At 40.6% G+C, this 15,918-nt stretch overlaps 1 protein-coding gene across 1 annotated transcript in view; it reads right to left on the bottom strand.

Moving 5' to 3' along the window:
• Nucleotides 1-459: 459 nt before the first annotated feature.
• Nucleotides 460-15,918, bottom strand: part of MUC2 (mucin 2, oligomeric mucus/gel-forming) — a 64,268-nt gene continuing 48,809 nt past the window's right edge. Inside the window, 17 exon segments of the mRNA XM_043516367.1 lie at nt 460-898; nt 2,287-2,416; nt 3,472-3,511; nt 4,408-4,536; nt 5,194-5,292; nt 5,784-5,903; nt 6,545-6,585; nt 7,203-7,307; nt 7,517-7,697; nt 8,068-8,099; nt 8,235-8,335; nt 8,678-8,747; nt 9,473-9,651; nt 10,300-10,501; nt 10,666-10,849; nt 12,897-13,144; nt 14,275-14,443. Of these exon segments, the coding sequence (XP_043372302.1) occupies nt 631-898; nt 2,287-2,416; nt 3,472-3,511; nt 4,408-4,536; nt 5,194-5,292; nt 5,784-5,903; nt 6,545-6,585; nt 7,203-7,307; nt 7,517-7,697; nt 8,068-8,099; nt 8,235-8,335; nt 8,678-8,747; nt 9,473-9,651; nt 10,300-10,501; nt 10,666-10,849; nt 12,897-13,144; nt 14,275-14,443 (2,298 nt within the window). The 3' untranslated portion in view covers nt 460-630.

Below are 15,918 nucleotides of genomic sequence, written 5' to 3'. Positions count from 1 at the left end.
CTGGATCATCATTAACCGGAAGCAGCTCTTTGGGCATTTCTAATGCATAAAGAACAAAGTTGAAAACAGAGAGGCCCTGATGATGGGCTACAGAGAATATGTCTGAAAATAACCCCAAATCGTCTCAAAATGGCTGATTTCTAGTAAATTAAACCTGTTCTTTCCCATGTTTTGTTTCAGCAGACATAGCATCATAATCCTGGTACAGTAGAGCCTAGCCTGTTGGGACCCAGAATCTAGACCTCTATAGATTCCATCACTTAGAGAGCTAAAATAGTTATTCAACTGACTTAGAAAATCTGGCACTTTGCTGCTTAGGCCAGGAACAGATCTCTCTTCCCTTTAAAGCTCTGAAGGCTCAAGAGTGCTGGTGAATAAACACAAAGAGCTCTCACGTCTGAAATGAGTCTTTAATCGTGCAAAGCAAAAGAAACTACGTTCAAACTAAACAAAAGAGACTCTCTCTTTTGTACACAAATAAATAGAGCACAGTTACAAATGGTCAGAGAGGGCACAGAAGAGGAGGAAGTGAGAAACGGCAAAGCATTGATTTATTTATTTCTTGGAAAATGGGACTGGTGCAAAGACCCTCCTAGTACTTTTTTCTGTGTGCCATTACTTTTCTCCTCTTCATTTCAATATTTTCTGAATGGCCCGCTTGACACGTTGGATGGTACTCTGTTCTTCACTTTCCTTGGACTGTTCGTTGCTCTTGGAATTTTCTGAGGAGTTGAATTCTGTGCACTTAGTGCCAAGACATTCACAACGGTCCACGTGCAGGTAGCTGTGCATCACAGATTTCCCATTGGGGCATTGCAGAAGAACTTGCCTCTTGCTAGTCGCTGCCTCCCTACAGCAGGTACACTTGTGCTCCATGGAGTTGGCCTCAGCAGAGTATCTGTTTGTTAGTGTGGAAAATGATACCGTTACACTTTGCCATAAGCTGGCATGCATTAGAGAGAGAAAGAGAGAGAGTGAAATGAAGTACAACAAGCAATTTTGGTGAATAAGCTGCTGTAAGGAATTGGGAATAATATGTAAAAGGGGCCCTCTGATGGTGAGAGTTAGGGGAGCTGCTCTTTTAGCTCAGCTGGCAGAATGCTAGGCACCCAGGTTCAAGTAGAATGTAGTCTGCTGTTTTAAAAACCAAGCCATCAAGGGTAGGATTTTGAAAGGGGCTTAAGGGAATTAGGCACTCAACTCCTATTGGAAGTCACTGGGAGTTGGGTGCCCAGTTTCCTTAGGCCCCTTTGAAATCCCTGCCCCAAACCATTTAAGTTGAATACTTTGTGTTCACAGCAGATCAGACGTAGTGTAGCCAGCTGCAATATAACCCTCCCTGCATCATCCTTCCAATGAAACCAGCCCTAACCATCCTATAAGGATCAGCCTAACTTAGACTGTAAACTCTTTGTGTCAAGGGCCGTCTCTTTATGTTTATATACGGTGGCTACCCCAACGGGATCCTGACTGGGGCCTATTGGTACTGCAGCAGTACAAATAAATAATCCCCATGAGAAATTTGTGATTCATTTTCCACATTGACTAAAAACGGGTTTTCCTCCAGATAAGGGCTGCCAATTGTATTCAATGATAGGCTGCAAAGGATCATTCCAGTGGGAAATTCTGGTGATAGACTTAATTTGTCAGATGGTGTTCAGGAGCTGTATTCCAGGTTTCTTGCCAGGTTTTAGCAGCTATACCTCTGGTTTCTTCAAAGTTCTCTCATTCCAGAGCAATAATTCTGACACCATTATTTCAGGAGTCAGAGACAGCCCTTGAGCTCACATCTTTTCAGTTCTTTATCACACAAGTGTCTCCCTCTGAATCCTTCTCACAAAGTGTATTTAAATAAAGCGTCTCTCTCTCTTCCCTCCTTCCGTTATATGTTCATCATTGGAAAGTAGCTTCTCTGCTGTTGAAGTTCAGACATGGCTACCATTAGGATATTTCTTGCAATGGGAATGAACTCAATGCCACATACCCAAGTTGCTCTAACACAAATGACAAATGAGCTGACTCTCGCTTTGTAGGCAATAAAAAAAAATCAACATAGCTCTCTGGAAGCAAAGATGCAGCCCCATTTGTCCCTTTGCTTTGGACTTCATCAACCCTTCAGCCACTTTCACCAAACCAGTTACAAATTTCAGTACTCATGAGCCTGGGTGTCGAGCCAGTTCTCGCTCTTCTACCATTCTTCAGCCTAGCTAGGTATTGTCCCTTTTATAGAAACAGTCTATATGTCAATTAAATTCAGCGTCTCCTTGCCTGATTCACTTTACTTACATTGAGAAGGTTCCACATGATCCTTCACATTGAGTCAGATAGACTTTGTCCACAGAACGGCAGCCCTTATGGGTGATATGGTCCACGATTTGGGTGACAGAACACGGTGATGGGCTGTCTCGAGGTATGCCTGTGGGAGAAAAGAGTGGGAAAACCCTTCAGTCAAATGGCTCCAAAAGCACCATGCTGCTTCATCACAGGCTGTGAGTCACTGATGCTTTGAAATAACTGTATAAAACACAAAAGTAGCCAGAAAGGCCAAACACCTTAGCACTCAGCTTTAGCCCTTAATCTTTAGCTCTCTATTGATTGCCTGGAGAACAGACTATCTACTGAACATGTCCCTTATTGGAGCCGCTAAATGGCAAAGGAAATGATGAAACAAGTGAGGAAGAGAGAGAATGGCTCATTTATCATATATTGTTTAGGTTTACAGAAAATCAAAGTATGTGAGAGTGTTTGGGAGTCTGTGGAGGGAAAAGTGAAGGCTGATTAAATCAAAACAATGATTTCAGAATGATTATTGTTTGGTGCTATCAATGTTACTAGTGTCCAAATTAGTGCTCAAGCCACATGCAGTAGCCAGTTATTAGAGACGTGTCAAATAAACTGCTGGCAGGAATTGTAATATACCAGCTTCCAGGGCAGAGTTTCAAACCCAAGGCCAGAAAGAAAATTCTTATAATTCTTATCTAGATATTTCTATGGCCCACTTCACTGCATTAGGCACTGAACTCAACAATTCAGAAGGGAAAGTACACAAACCCTCCCGAAACATATAAATTCAATAGGTGAGCTACATTAGGAATGTCTTCCGATGCCATTGAGTTAGGTCCTTTCCTTCACCTGCCTTTCCTGTCTCAAAAGGCACTTTTGCTGCAAAGCCCACTGTATGGCAGCATCGATTTATTAATAACAACAAAATCTGCTATGTGATCACATACTCCGCCAAGACTTTTGCTGTGTAAATAATTTACTTTTCTCATCTTAGACTGAAAGCTGCTTGGGGCAGAGTCAGCATCTGACTCTGTTCTGAGCACACTTTATATACTCCACAAAATAACTAGTATGAATTTATTTGCATCTATTTAAATTAATATATATTAGCAATAGCTTTCAGATAGGAAAAAACGGTCCCCATTTTGTTTTGTAGTGACTATATGAACGCTGCGTAATTATACTCACATGTTTTACAGCAACCATTAGGCAGCAGTGTAACAGTGCCCTGAAAACAAATTAGAAAAAAAAATGTTACCTGTATTTTGACATTTTCTGCATGCACAGTGTGGAAAAATAATTTGTTCTATGGCATGAATTACTGGTTGAAATTGGGTGGCCTGTGTTATGAAGATGGTCAGATTAGAGGATCATGATGGTCTTTTCTGGCCTTAATATCTATGAATTCACAATGGAATCTCTTGCAATATGTAATTCTCTGAAGGAAATGCTTGTGACATACAATGGTCACCACTTACAAATTACTGTTTACCATGAATTGCACGCTGTTTTATCTGACATACCACCGTATTTCCTAATACTTTCAATAGGAAATAAGTGTGGGGTAACCCTTATTTATTGCAACCACTGTGTCTACAGGATACTCATGAAAATATGCTGTCTCATACAAACAGGATCCTGCAGACTATAGTGTGATAGGCCCTTATAGCCCACTACTGGTCAATTTTTAAGCCATGGGACACTAATTACCTACTATAAACCTCAGAACCCATCAATAAATATGTAGTATTTGCACCATATGACCCTTTTGTCGGATGGAAGCGTGCTTCAAGTAAATTAGTACAACAAAAAATCATAACCCCCTCCCCCGGGCTTAAATTCTTATCTACTATTTCCCGGAGCCCCTCCACGCCCCTCCCCATTTGGGGCCCTGCAGGAGGTGCCAGGGCTTCCGGCTTCAGACACGGGGCATGCCAGGGCATGCCCCACAGGTTTGAAACTATTTGCCAGAGCTCCACTCCAGACAGCATTGGCTGAATTTGAGCCCCGATAATAACAATTATAGCAGCTTCTCTGCCCAGGGTCTTTTGAGAGTAAGGTGGCTGGATCAAACTAAAATGCATTGCCAAAAGGTATGAGAGTAAATGTCCCAAATTTACTTACAGCTTTACAATTCTCCTCATTGAACGATGGGCAGGTAATCTCTGAGGTGGAGGAGATGAGCTGACCTTTGATTGACACACAGCTATAAACGGTGCAGTTGTTTTTTGGATCGTTTTCCATTTTACCAGGCTGTATACAAAAAGGAAATTCCACATACTCAGAAGGATTCAGAATGGGCTTAGACAGAAATCTTCCTATCTTCTGAAAAAACTCTCCTCATTTCTCAGCATAAAAATACTAGATAAATAACTGGCTTGGTTAGCAGGGTAGTGACTGTATTGTGTGGTCCCATGGGTGGAGGGGATCTTTGGAGCTCCATAAGGAATTTTCCTTGGGAAAGAAAAAATCCGTGTGTGGGACCAAAGGATTCTGGAGCTAAGGAAAAATAAGTGGGTGAGATTTTGATTAGGGATGATGGGTAAACTGGTAGCTATTAAATAGGAATAGCCCTTTACTCAAAAAAGGCAACACAATTGAATCATGTTCAAGCTTTTCTGGCACCTTTCCACTTCTTGGTCAAAAAACTGCAAGAAAGGCTCTTCTCATAGTATTTCTGAGAAAGGTTGGAGATCTTATCAGATCAGGCTATCTTCCAGATCAGAGAAATTCAGATAACTTTCTTTCAGATGAGCAGCTGAACTTTTAAATGCACATCTGAACTTAACCACTGAACCTTTCCTTTCCCCCATCACTAATTGTTATGTCTTTCCTCCCAGTTAACACTTTGAAGAATACAATAGGAATGCTGCAAGTTTGGTAGACTCCTAAGAACAGCAGCACACTTACATTCAAGATGAGGACAGTGTTGTCATTCTTATTTACAACACACTTGGTCTGCACGCATTTTGGACAGCATTCCCCTTTCACATCTTTAAGTTCATATCCCTAGGAATTAAAAAAGCACTAGGTTAAAAGTGTCCTTGAGAAACAAACAAAAATGTAATAATCTGAGCACCAGATTAAGGCTCCCTATAAAAACCCAGATAAATAGCAGCACTGATTATGGTTTTAAGGATAATCTAGATCTGTCGCGTTTTCTAACAGACGGAGATCACCAAGTGAAGAGAAAAGGGATAATGAAAGAAGAAAACAAATGGAGGCAACAAAGGCATTATAATAACTACACTGTGCTTAGATGTCACTTTATCTTCAAAGCATTTTTTAAAACATGGTTAGCTAATCCTCACAACATGACTCTGATTCTCATAAGTATTATTATCATCATCTTTAAGATGCAGAAAATTGATTGCCCAAGGTGAGCCAGTGTCAGAGCTGGAATTAGGACCTAGGAATTCCCACTCATTTGTTTAGAACATACCTTCTCAATCATGGCTACTTTTCAAGAAAATGTGCATGAAAAAAATTTTGTTACTTACTGGCTGGCATACTTTAATGCATGGAATGTGCTTGCATGAGATGACATTCAGACCACTACTGTTCAATTTGTCAGTGCAGACACAATTGTGGCACTTATCAGCAAAGACTGGGGAACCAGGCTAGATTTTTTTTAAAAAGCAAGAGTTCTGGTATTAGCAAGGCATGATGTGTATGAGAGACACATTTCTTAATATCCAATACTTCTTCCCACAAACAAACATCCACTAGGGGAAACACATCATAGACACAGGGGACAAATATTCACCTTATGCATTATGGTGCATACGAAGTGGGTAACTTAATATCTGTCTGTATTAAATAAATAAAATAATTACTTGAGTGAATAGAATTATAGGGGGTGTAAGTCAGTACAGAACGTGGCCCTTACCCATCCCTCTTTATTTGTGACAGCAGGGCCTTAATATTGTGCAGCAAAGTGCTGATGTTAAATGTGCATTAATTTTTTAGGGATATGTACATTGTGTATTAAAAACAAATCTTTATATCCATGGTGCTGCTGCTTAGAACAAGTGCTTCATTCTCTCTTACATGCAGCAACTTCCTCTGAAAAGTGTGATGCTCTGTGTAACAGCTAAATCCCTGACTGCAGCTTGGGGTGTGGGGACGGGGGGAAGATGTCTCTAAAAATGAATTGTACCAAATGCAAACTGCTTCAAAGCAGGTAAATTAAAGGATGCTCTTGGGACTCAAATGTTTCTTGGGACCCAAGAGTCCTTCTCATGAAGAAATGGAAACTTACCAAGTACTCAGCATTCTGAAGCACACAAACCTTCTTGGGAACTGTGAAATAAGGCAGAAGTTGTATGGTTATACATGCAAGGAAAGTGCCAAATTTTATTATCCCAGTCATGCAAATTTCCTCCACAAATAATCACAACAGAAATGTTAAAAGTGTCATGCAGATTCTCTTTTTGCAGTGCAAATTGTGCAATATATGGACACAAATATTATAAGGTACAATCTGCACCCACAAAAGAGAAAGGCTGTCTGGTTTGAATATTTATATCCCAGGTTTTACATCTCAGGATGTCCACTGGACAGTTGTAAACTGTTTCCTGATATGTTTAGTTGGAACTATCCAGGAACGATCATGTGCCTCTCCTATCGCTAAAGTTCATAGGGACAATTTCTTATGGGAGGACTGAAGTCCCGGTCAACAATCCCACTATTCTTACATAGGCATATAACCAGAAATATTTGACCTGTCTAGGGTGAGCTATCTCTCATCCACCTTGCACTACCATTTTCGCAGCTACTACTTGGGCTCGCCCATGGTAGCAACCTAGAATCTAAGCCTGGTTTTGTTGCCTCCGACAAAAGAGAAACAAAGAGTGTTGGCTACCAAGCTTAATGCTCAAGCAATACTGACTGTTCTCATATATTTAAAAGTGACTTACCGCACTCATACGTAGGACAGCACTTGCCAGCGGGAATATCGGAAACAAGTTCGTAACCCAGTTTACATTTAGGAGGAATGGTTGTGCAAAAGGTCACATTGCATCCTGCAAAGGGAAAAAGCCAAGAGAAATGTAAAATACCGGCTACAGAGAGAAATATGCCACTTGGCTGGGCTCAGTCCAAGCATTTAGCTGGCCTGGGCTTCACAGACTAATCTCAATTAATTTAACACAAATGAATAATGCAACCATTATTGCAAAAGAAAGTCTGAGGGGCAATAGAGTGCTGTAAATGAAGCAAATGGGGAACTTACTGCAGGAAGTTATGCTGCAGCAGATGTTGGCAGGATTGACTTCAGTGACCTCGTAAAAGCCTTCATCACTGCAGCTTGGTTTATCCTCTTCTTCTGAACATTTGAGGGGCTCACAGATAATGCCACTTCCACCCTCCAGGCAAATGCATCTCTTACAGTCAAACTCAAACATTTCCCCAAACTGTCATTAAAGAAAGAGAAGAAAGCAATTGAATGAATAGTTAGTGAAGAGAAAAAACATAAATCTGTTGTTTTCAATGGGCTGGGCTGTGTGTTTAAGTGTAAGCATGTGTACATGTACGTGTTAGGAGGGAGCAGAGTGGAATTATAAATTAACTATTTTGTAGTCTGGAAACTGATTATCAGGAGCTGTCTAAAGACAATATCTCCCACTAATGTATAAGTCAAGCTGAGATAAAATCAAGGATTTTCAAAATTCCACTCACCTACCAAATAAGTGTATAGATGAAAACCTAAGAGTCTTTACAAAACAGGACTTGTATGGAGGAGACACAAAATACTTGCAATGGAAAAGCAAACGTGTAACATACCTTTCTTGGTTTATTATCTGGTCCAACACACCCTGCAAATAGAGCAAAATAAATCCATTACCACTGATATGATGACAGGTAGCCAGATTCAGAACTATATAGTATACATGACCTGGCAACAACAAAAATGAAATGTACATACATTTAAATATGGTAACACAACCTACCACAGGTTTTTACACAGACATCCACACCATCACCATAAGGCATTGTTCCATCAGGACAGAAGCAGCCTTCCACATGACTGGTTTGGTTTTGTGCAACTTGGCTGTACAAGACAAAAAAGACCACCATTATCATCAATGACACACAGTGGAAGGTTGGCCAAATATATGTTATCCAGAAATATATGGGCAAAAGAAACTGCATATGTGAAATTTACAAATTGTAAATCATCCTGATTCTAATCTTAGTTTATTCCACTATACAGTGTATTATTCAGTTGTATGAGAGGATACCAGGGCAGATACAACGATAACCAGTTAAAGGCTGTCTCAAAGATTTCTATTTTAAATCAAGATTGTTAAATTGGATATTCCTCACTTCTCTGTGGATTATTGATCAGTGGGTAGTTGCATGGGACCTGACTGGCAGGAAAGTTACTATTTACCTTGACTTACAGGTCACCTCTTCAATAGGACCACATGCTTTGTATATTTTGTGTGATGGGCACTTAAGAGCTTGAATGGAAGAAATACAGAGAAAGAAATATTTCAGCAAGACCATCATAAGCAGACCCAGCAAGTGTACACCTTTGACAATCTTCAAACAAACACTGGAAACAAATAGATTTAAAAATATTTCAGACTCGTTCAATAACATTGAAGGTCCAACTGAGAACCATGAAAATCAAGAAACTCAGATTTAAGAGAGAAAAATCCATCCATGACCCCTCCTGCAAGTAGACAGGTATTGCAGGGCCCCTGGGTGGTAGGTGATTTTATATTAAGTAACATATGCAAAGCAACATCCTATCCTGTTGTGCCAGGGTAAGAACGGGATTTGACCTTCTGAATACAAATACTTCTGTTTGCTAGGGTTTCTTACAGCCACATTTTTGAAGATGGGAATGCCCCCACACTGCACCAGCAAAAAAAAGTTGGTCTCCCATTAAATATGTAAATGCACCCATTGTGCCTGCAAAATCCACATACTGGGCACACAGGCATTTGCTCAAACAGATGTAGAGCATTTCACTCACAATGAAAACACATGCATTTTTACAGGCTCATTTATTTCCCCCATCTTTGAAATCTGGTCTGTAAAATTATTTCAGCAAAGCTTTTGGGGTTTATTACAGTCATTAGCGACTTGGAGTGCCAAGAACCCATTAACAGAAGGGGAATTGAAATGGACCCTACAACTGGTAGTTCAAGTTAAATGGCAGAAAAATGTCTCTACTTACGGCAGGTATCACGGGTATGTCCTCTCCAATCAACACAGACACCCTGGTCTGCGCAGACGGCAGCGTAGCTTTGCAAACTTGCACACTCCAATTTAGAGTTGGGAAGAGCGCAGTTGTCGAAAATGCAGGCTGCATAGAAGTGGTCAGGGTTGACAAAGGGATGGCATGCTTTGAATGGGCTAGAAGCAGAAACATGTATCATCATTAGTTACTGAATGATCCGTGCTCAGTTTAATATGCTGTATGCCATATTTTAGCATGATGGGAGATTTGAACAGGACTCATCAATGATAGATAAACATTTCGCTGGAGTGCAGACTTCCAACACACTTAGACCTTAATCTTCAGACTATCAACCCACTACTCTCTCTCCAAAATACTGCTTTCCACCAAGTAGCTGGAGGAATATAATTGAGTGTTGCCATGAATTAGAGTTGTGGATAAAACTTGATTGGACTTTTCCTCTTTTTGAAGCCACATCCTGAAACTCAATCATGAGATCCCTTTGGGATCTTCAGGGGACCTACATCTACTGCTGAGAAAGCATGGTAGAGGAGCAAAGTGGAAAGAGATGGAGAAGGCCAAGGGAGCCCAGAAGAGTACAAGAGGGCCAAAGAATCATTAAAGAAGGCTGAAAGGCAGTGAGCAAGTTGCAAAGATTAAAACAGATTAGGAGGGAAGCTAGAGAGAATGGAAAAGAGGGAATGGAAGAGAGAAAAGGAGCAGAAGCAGCTGCAAGAGACGATGAAGCAATAGCAAATATTTGCATTTCAGTTTGCCACTGAATTCCAAAATTAAAGGTCTGTACACACTTCTAGTATATTTACCCTTCTTTAATGAGCTTGCAGAGATCAGATGGTTTGCAGGATGGTGGGGTGATAGGAGGTGCCTCTGTAGTAGTTAGGGATGGAGAGCAGTGTGGCTTTTCGGGGTCATCAATCACCCAATGATCTGCCATGGTTTCACAATTACCTATGATCTTTCCACCTGGTAACATGCAGTCATCTGCTGTGTTGTTGGTACAAGTTCCTAAAATTGACAAGAGGAAGAAGAATTCACACACAAATCTTCACTATCAAATAATAATTGTATTTCCATCCATCACAGAGGACCAGCAACACATCTCTCTTACTGCCAGAGCTTACATTTAACGTTTTGTATTTCATTCTAAAAGTAGAAAAATAGATCCTCACCGCACTGTCCTTGGGTGTTGTTGCCAAACCTCTGGTAGGGCAATCTAATTGAGAAAGCCAATCCATTGTAGGTTACGTTTACCCCAAGTCTAGAAATTTCCACTACGTGATTTATGCCTGACTTAAAGACTCTCACGCCGTATTTACTGTAAGGTGTAGACACTTCCTGATTGTTTACCATCACCTAATGTGTAAAGGAAAACGGAAGAGAGACATTTTTTATGATGTTCATAAAAACTATCTATCAATCAATAACTTACATTGGAGATACAATGTAAAGGAAAGTAATGTTATGTTTATATCTCAGACCTTCCTTGCTTTCTATTTCTAATGAGCTATATGTTTTTGCATATGTGACTGAAATGTTGAACTCTCTCTCTAAGGCCCAATGAAGGGGTACATCAGCCTGGGGATACATTTGCAGAATTTTGGAAAAATGAGGATGGAATTTAGAATGCAGCCCCCCTTAAATGTAATAGGAGATGCCTGCTAAATTTTCACTGCACCTGAGCTGAAATTTTCTCTCTCTCCCCAAAATGCTCCAAAGAAAGGAAATGATCTTTGATCTACATTTGTACAAAAATGGAATTGAATGAAATATGGGGAGAAATTTTTTATCATTTACTAGTTCAAAACAAGGTGGTGGGCCTAGTGTAGTGATTCTCAAACTATGGGGTGGTATAGGAATATGTCAAGGGAGGTATGTGGGGACAGAGGGTGTTGTTTGTTTTTTAAGAGCTTGGGCTGTCAACCCTGGGTGGCTGGGGCTTGTGCGGAAGGACTGTGCACACCTAGGAGGCAGGGATAAAGGGGACAGCCAGAGCCCCACTGCCCAAGCTCAGGCTCCCACCTTATCAATCCCTCACTGGGAAGGAGCCCATGCTCACGCTGTCCCCCTGCCCACCCTCCCATCCCTTACATGGAGGTAGTGTGGCTCAGGCTTTCAGCCCTGGAGAAGCAGCACTGCACCTGTCAGCCCCGGGGTGGCGGCAGCAGTGCAGAAGTAAGGCTGGCAATGGGGCACTAAGTCTGCAGTGAAAAGTGATAACAATTATCACTTTTCACATTGTCTCCCTTACTTCTGCACTGCTACACCTTTACTTCTAAGTCTGCTGTGAAAAGTGATATTGACGAAAATCACTTTTCACATTGCCACCCTGACTTCTGTGCTGGTGCAGTGTTGCCTTCAGAGCTGGGTGCCTGGCCAGCAACTGCTGCTATCCACTCTATCTTCAGAGCTGGGTGGCAGTACATGTACTTGTGGGGAGGACACATAAATGACTACAGACACAAAGAAGCTGGACCCGATCAAATAAGTGTGAGAACCACTGGCCTAGTGCATCTCCCTTAAGCTCATTTAGGACTGATAAATTTTGCTCAGTCTCAGAAGGCAATGGGGAATTTAACCATATGTTGTAGTCTTGCAACACTTTACCTGTAGTTGCACCTCTAAAATTCCCCACCTTAATAGTCCAAAAGTCAGCAGAGAGCTGCTGATGGAAAATAAAGAGGTGAAGAATCCTAAAAGTAAGTACTTCCAACACATTTTGAAGAAAACAGATTATATTACATGCCACAGCCTAATCCTTGGAACATGGGGGCTAAACGATGACATAAAACTGATGACAGCCCTTCACTTGAAAAATCAAAAATGGAAGCATCTTAACCCATCTTGAGGTGTGACTACTATCACCAAGCCATTGGCCTGTTGAGGATGTCTTTTAGAAACATTTTGGTCTACCACTTTGATTCCCATCTCTAATTCAAATGTGTGCTCTTGTTCAAACCCCAGAATGATCCAATGCCCTCCCTCAATCCTGCTTTACCAAGACAATGGGATGATCCTTGCTCATTGGATATACTATAACATTTATTCCTGAGCGCTGTTATCTACATTAAAATCCATAAAAGACGTAATACAGTATTAATTTTATGTTGTCAGCTAAAATGGATTCTTCCTATAATCCATGTTTTGAAGGGTCAGGGGATTGTAAAGATCTGAGTTTAGAAATGGGATGAGGGGGATAATCTCTTTCTATATGCAGATGAAGTGGTGTCCCAATAAAACTCCTTCAAAGCAACCCACAGAACAATTATCCCATTTTCCTAACATTGCTGCCACCAAAGTTATCAGGTTTTAGTGCCACTAGCAAATAAAGATGTGAATCCGATTAAGTGAGCGCAAGTGTAGCTGAACATGTACATTTGGTTTATTAGTCACTTTCCAATACCTTTATTTTGAGAGGAATCATTGTGAGAGTCCTTATGTGCACTTCCTGGGTCTCGTGTTTTACGATGAGTGTGCGTGGACAGGACACTCTGTCCTGTGCAATGCAGTGATAGTTGTCAATGTAGACCCCAAAGTTGTCAATCTTTTTGTTAATCTCTTCCACCAGGACATATGTACAATTCCCTTGGTAGCTATAGTAGTGTCCATCAAACGTCACATAATGTGGGTCTCCCCAGCCAGTGCAATAGCCTACCAAGAGATTCAGAGTTAGTTTAGCTGTGTATGGTAACATATAGAAGCAGAGCTGGACTATGAATAAAGTCTTTAGTAAGTGGAAGACCAATTTACCCTACTAGCATTGGAGTCAAATAGGAATGAGAGAACCTGAATGAAGTGAACTATAGATAAGTAAAGAGAATTAATCTAAGACCTCAGTTGGACCCAAATTGGAATTTTTTTCATATTTAAAGAAGCCGATCTTTCTTTCTTTCTTTCTATGTTATATTCTCCATTTTCTGGATCTCCAGATTTCAGACAGGACGTCAAACATTCTCTGAAAAAGGCTGCTGTTCTGCTATTTCCTACCAAGTTGAAATCAGTAAGTGTCATTAATCTCACAAGTAGGCCTGTGCTTGTGAGAGCTCCAGCCCAGTTTCTGGATCAAAGAGTTCAAGATAATTTCAAACAGCTGGCTCAGGATCCAAATTTAGCAGCTTGGACTCATCTTTAACATAATCATATAGGGCCACATTCCACCACTCTTCTTCTGCCATGTAGTACTTTATGCCAAATTATTTCGATGGGACTACTTGTGTAGTAAGCTACCAGTCAACATGAGTAACTAATGCATCCGATGAAGTGAGCTGTAGCTCACAAAAGCTTATGCTCAAATAAATTTGTTAGTCTCTAAGCTGCCACAAGTACTCCTTTTCTTTTTTGCGAATACAGACTAACATGGCTGCTACTCTGAAATCAGGTCTGTGTAGATTATATCATAAAGATAAAATTGCCAGAGCCAAACAATTTGAAGAACAAAATATGAATGCATTTTTTCATTGTTAACCTTAATTTACATCAAGGGTTCATACATATTAATTTGTAATTGAATAATTCAAATAATTTAATAGAATAAAAAGCTAAAATGAAAGACTGAAGAATATAGCATTTCATGAAACATTGTTAAAAGCAAGTGCTGTTGCAGAGCTGGGGGGAACTCAGGACTAAGCTAGCAAGTGGTACTACAGTTAAGACTGAATTGCATTGCTAGGGATATGAAGGGCTAAACTTGCACAGCACTTGCCCCCCCTACAAATATTGTAGCTCTTGTAACTATTATTGGTCCATCAGAGATAAAAATATCCTTCAAACTATATACTCACAGTCACACTCCCAGTGCCAACAGCATTCACCCTGCACCAGCACTGGAGCGAGCCCATTGGTACAACTGGGCTTAGGAGGAAGTTCACATACAGTTGAAACCAGCTCCCATGTGCTGTTGGAAATGCATATTGCCTTGGTGCAGTTACATGGCCAGTAGCTTTCACCTGGCTGGATTTAAGACAGAAGGGGGGCGGGGAATGGTGAGATCTACAATGAAGCACTCAGACTAATAAAAGGAAAAAAAAGGATTTCTGGATATTTTAGACAGCTTTATATTGCCAACATCTTTATTCCAAACAAATATTTGAAAGTGAGAATAAAGCACGCCATTCAGCACTGTCATCAAGGTCTGTAAAATGAGATTGCTGCATTGATAATTATTAACTGTAAAGGATTTATTATGAGCACAATGCCAGTCACCAAGGTTTTATTCTGATTTCCCTTCACTGGGTCACAGTGTAAAATGACAGCTGCACCAGAGGTATTGACTACTAATTGTCTTTTTGGAAAGATTATCATCAGTCCGCCAATAGATGGATCCAAATTTATTTTGTATGTCAGATTTCACATGCCAAAAATAAAGGTGCAGGTGAATATGCTGTGCCTGTAAAAACACTGTACTCTTTAATAAGTCTTTAGTGCAGTGATTCTAACTTTGTGCTGCTGGAGGCAAATACATCCCCGTCAGAGCACTTCATGAGGCGCTAGCTAAATTTATTTGATTTGAGCTCCTCTTGCTATCCCTGGCTTCAGAAACCTGCAGATCAGATGAGTGGTCCCCATGCAACCTGATACATGCAAAGCAGAGCACAGTGGCAAAAAAGAAAATGGACTGGCATTGCCAAGACCCCTCTTTGGCCCTACAAGAAGTGCCTCAAGTTTCTTTCCAAATGGAAATAGAAATGGAAAAAGATTGGAGTAACGCCCTCCTTCCCAGAAAAAAAGAGCCAAAATGGAGGGGAGATCTGATCATGTAAAATGGAATCACAGTGAGACACAAAGTAATTCTGGTGCAATGTCCTGAGATGTTCACATCCATGCACCATGACAATACAGGATGATGTTACATTGTCAGTATGTCACAGCTTGATTATTTTTGTCTCCCTGCAGCTGCATTTGGTTGCTGTCTCTATAAGGCTGTTTTAGAGCAAGACATTTTCAACTGTTTAGAAGAGAGCAGCCATGAGCTACAGATTGAGAAGTTATTGGCCAATCTAGAGAGGGGCTGAGCTATGACTTCAGTGGGAGTTCCAGGTTTTCAACACGTTCTCTATGCTATTCAGGATATGGCCCATTAAATCTAATCAGGGATACAGTTCATGACTGTTTTGGATTGGTAAATGAGTTAGTACTTTGGCATAATCATTCTGACAAATACTAGAAAGATAAAGAGGAAGGCATGGAGGGTGGAATTTGCTTCTGGTAAGAGACCTTGTGGTCACCCTTTCACCAAAGCTCCTTCACAGCTCTGCATTGTGATATAATCCCCTGAAGAAATGCTGCTTGAGAGCTTATTTCAAAGAATTCTATGAGTGTCTAAGCTACCATAATGAGAGAAAGGGTCACTGAGTGCCATGAAAATAGCCAAGAAATTAATATGACTATTAAAATTAATAATAGATGGAAAAATCTTTATATACCCA

The sequence above is a fragment of the Dermochelys coriacea genome, chromosome 6, assembly GCF_009764565.3.
Source record: "Dermochelys coriacea isolate rDerCor1 chromosome 6, rDerCor1.pri.v4, whole genome shotgun sequence".
Classification (NCBI taxonomy): domain Eukaryota; kingdom Metazoa; phylum Chordata; order Testudines; family Dermochelyidae; genus Dermochelys; species Dermochelys coriacea.
Note: the sequence above shows the minus strand (reverse complement) of the source record. Positions and strands in the feature narration are given on the sequence as shown.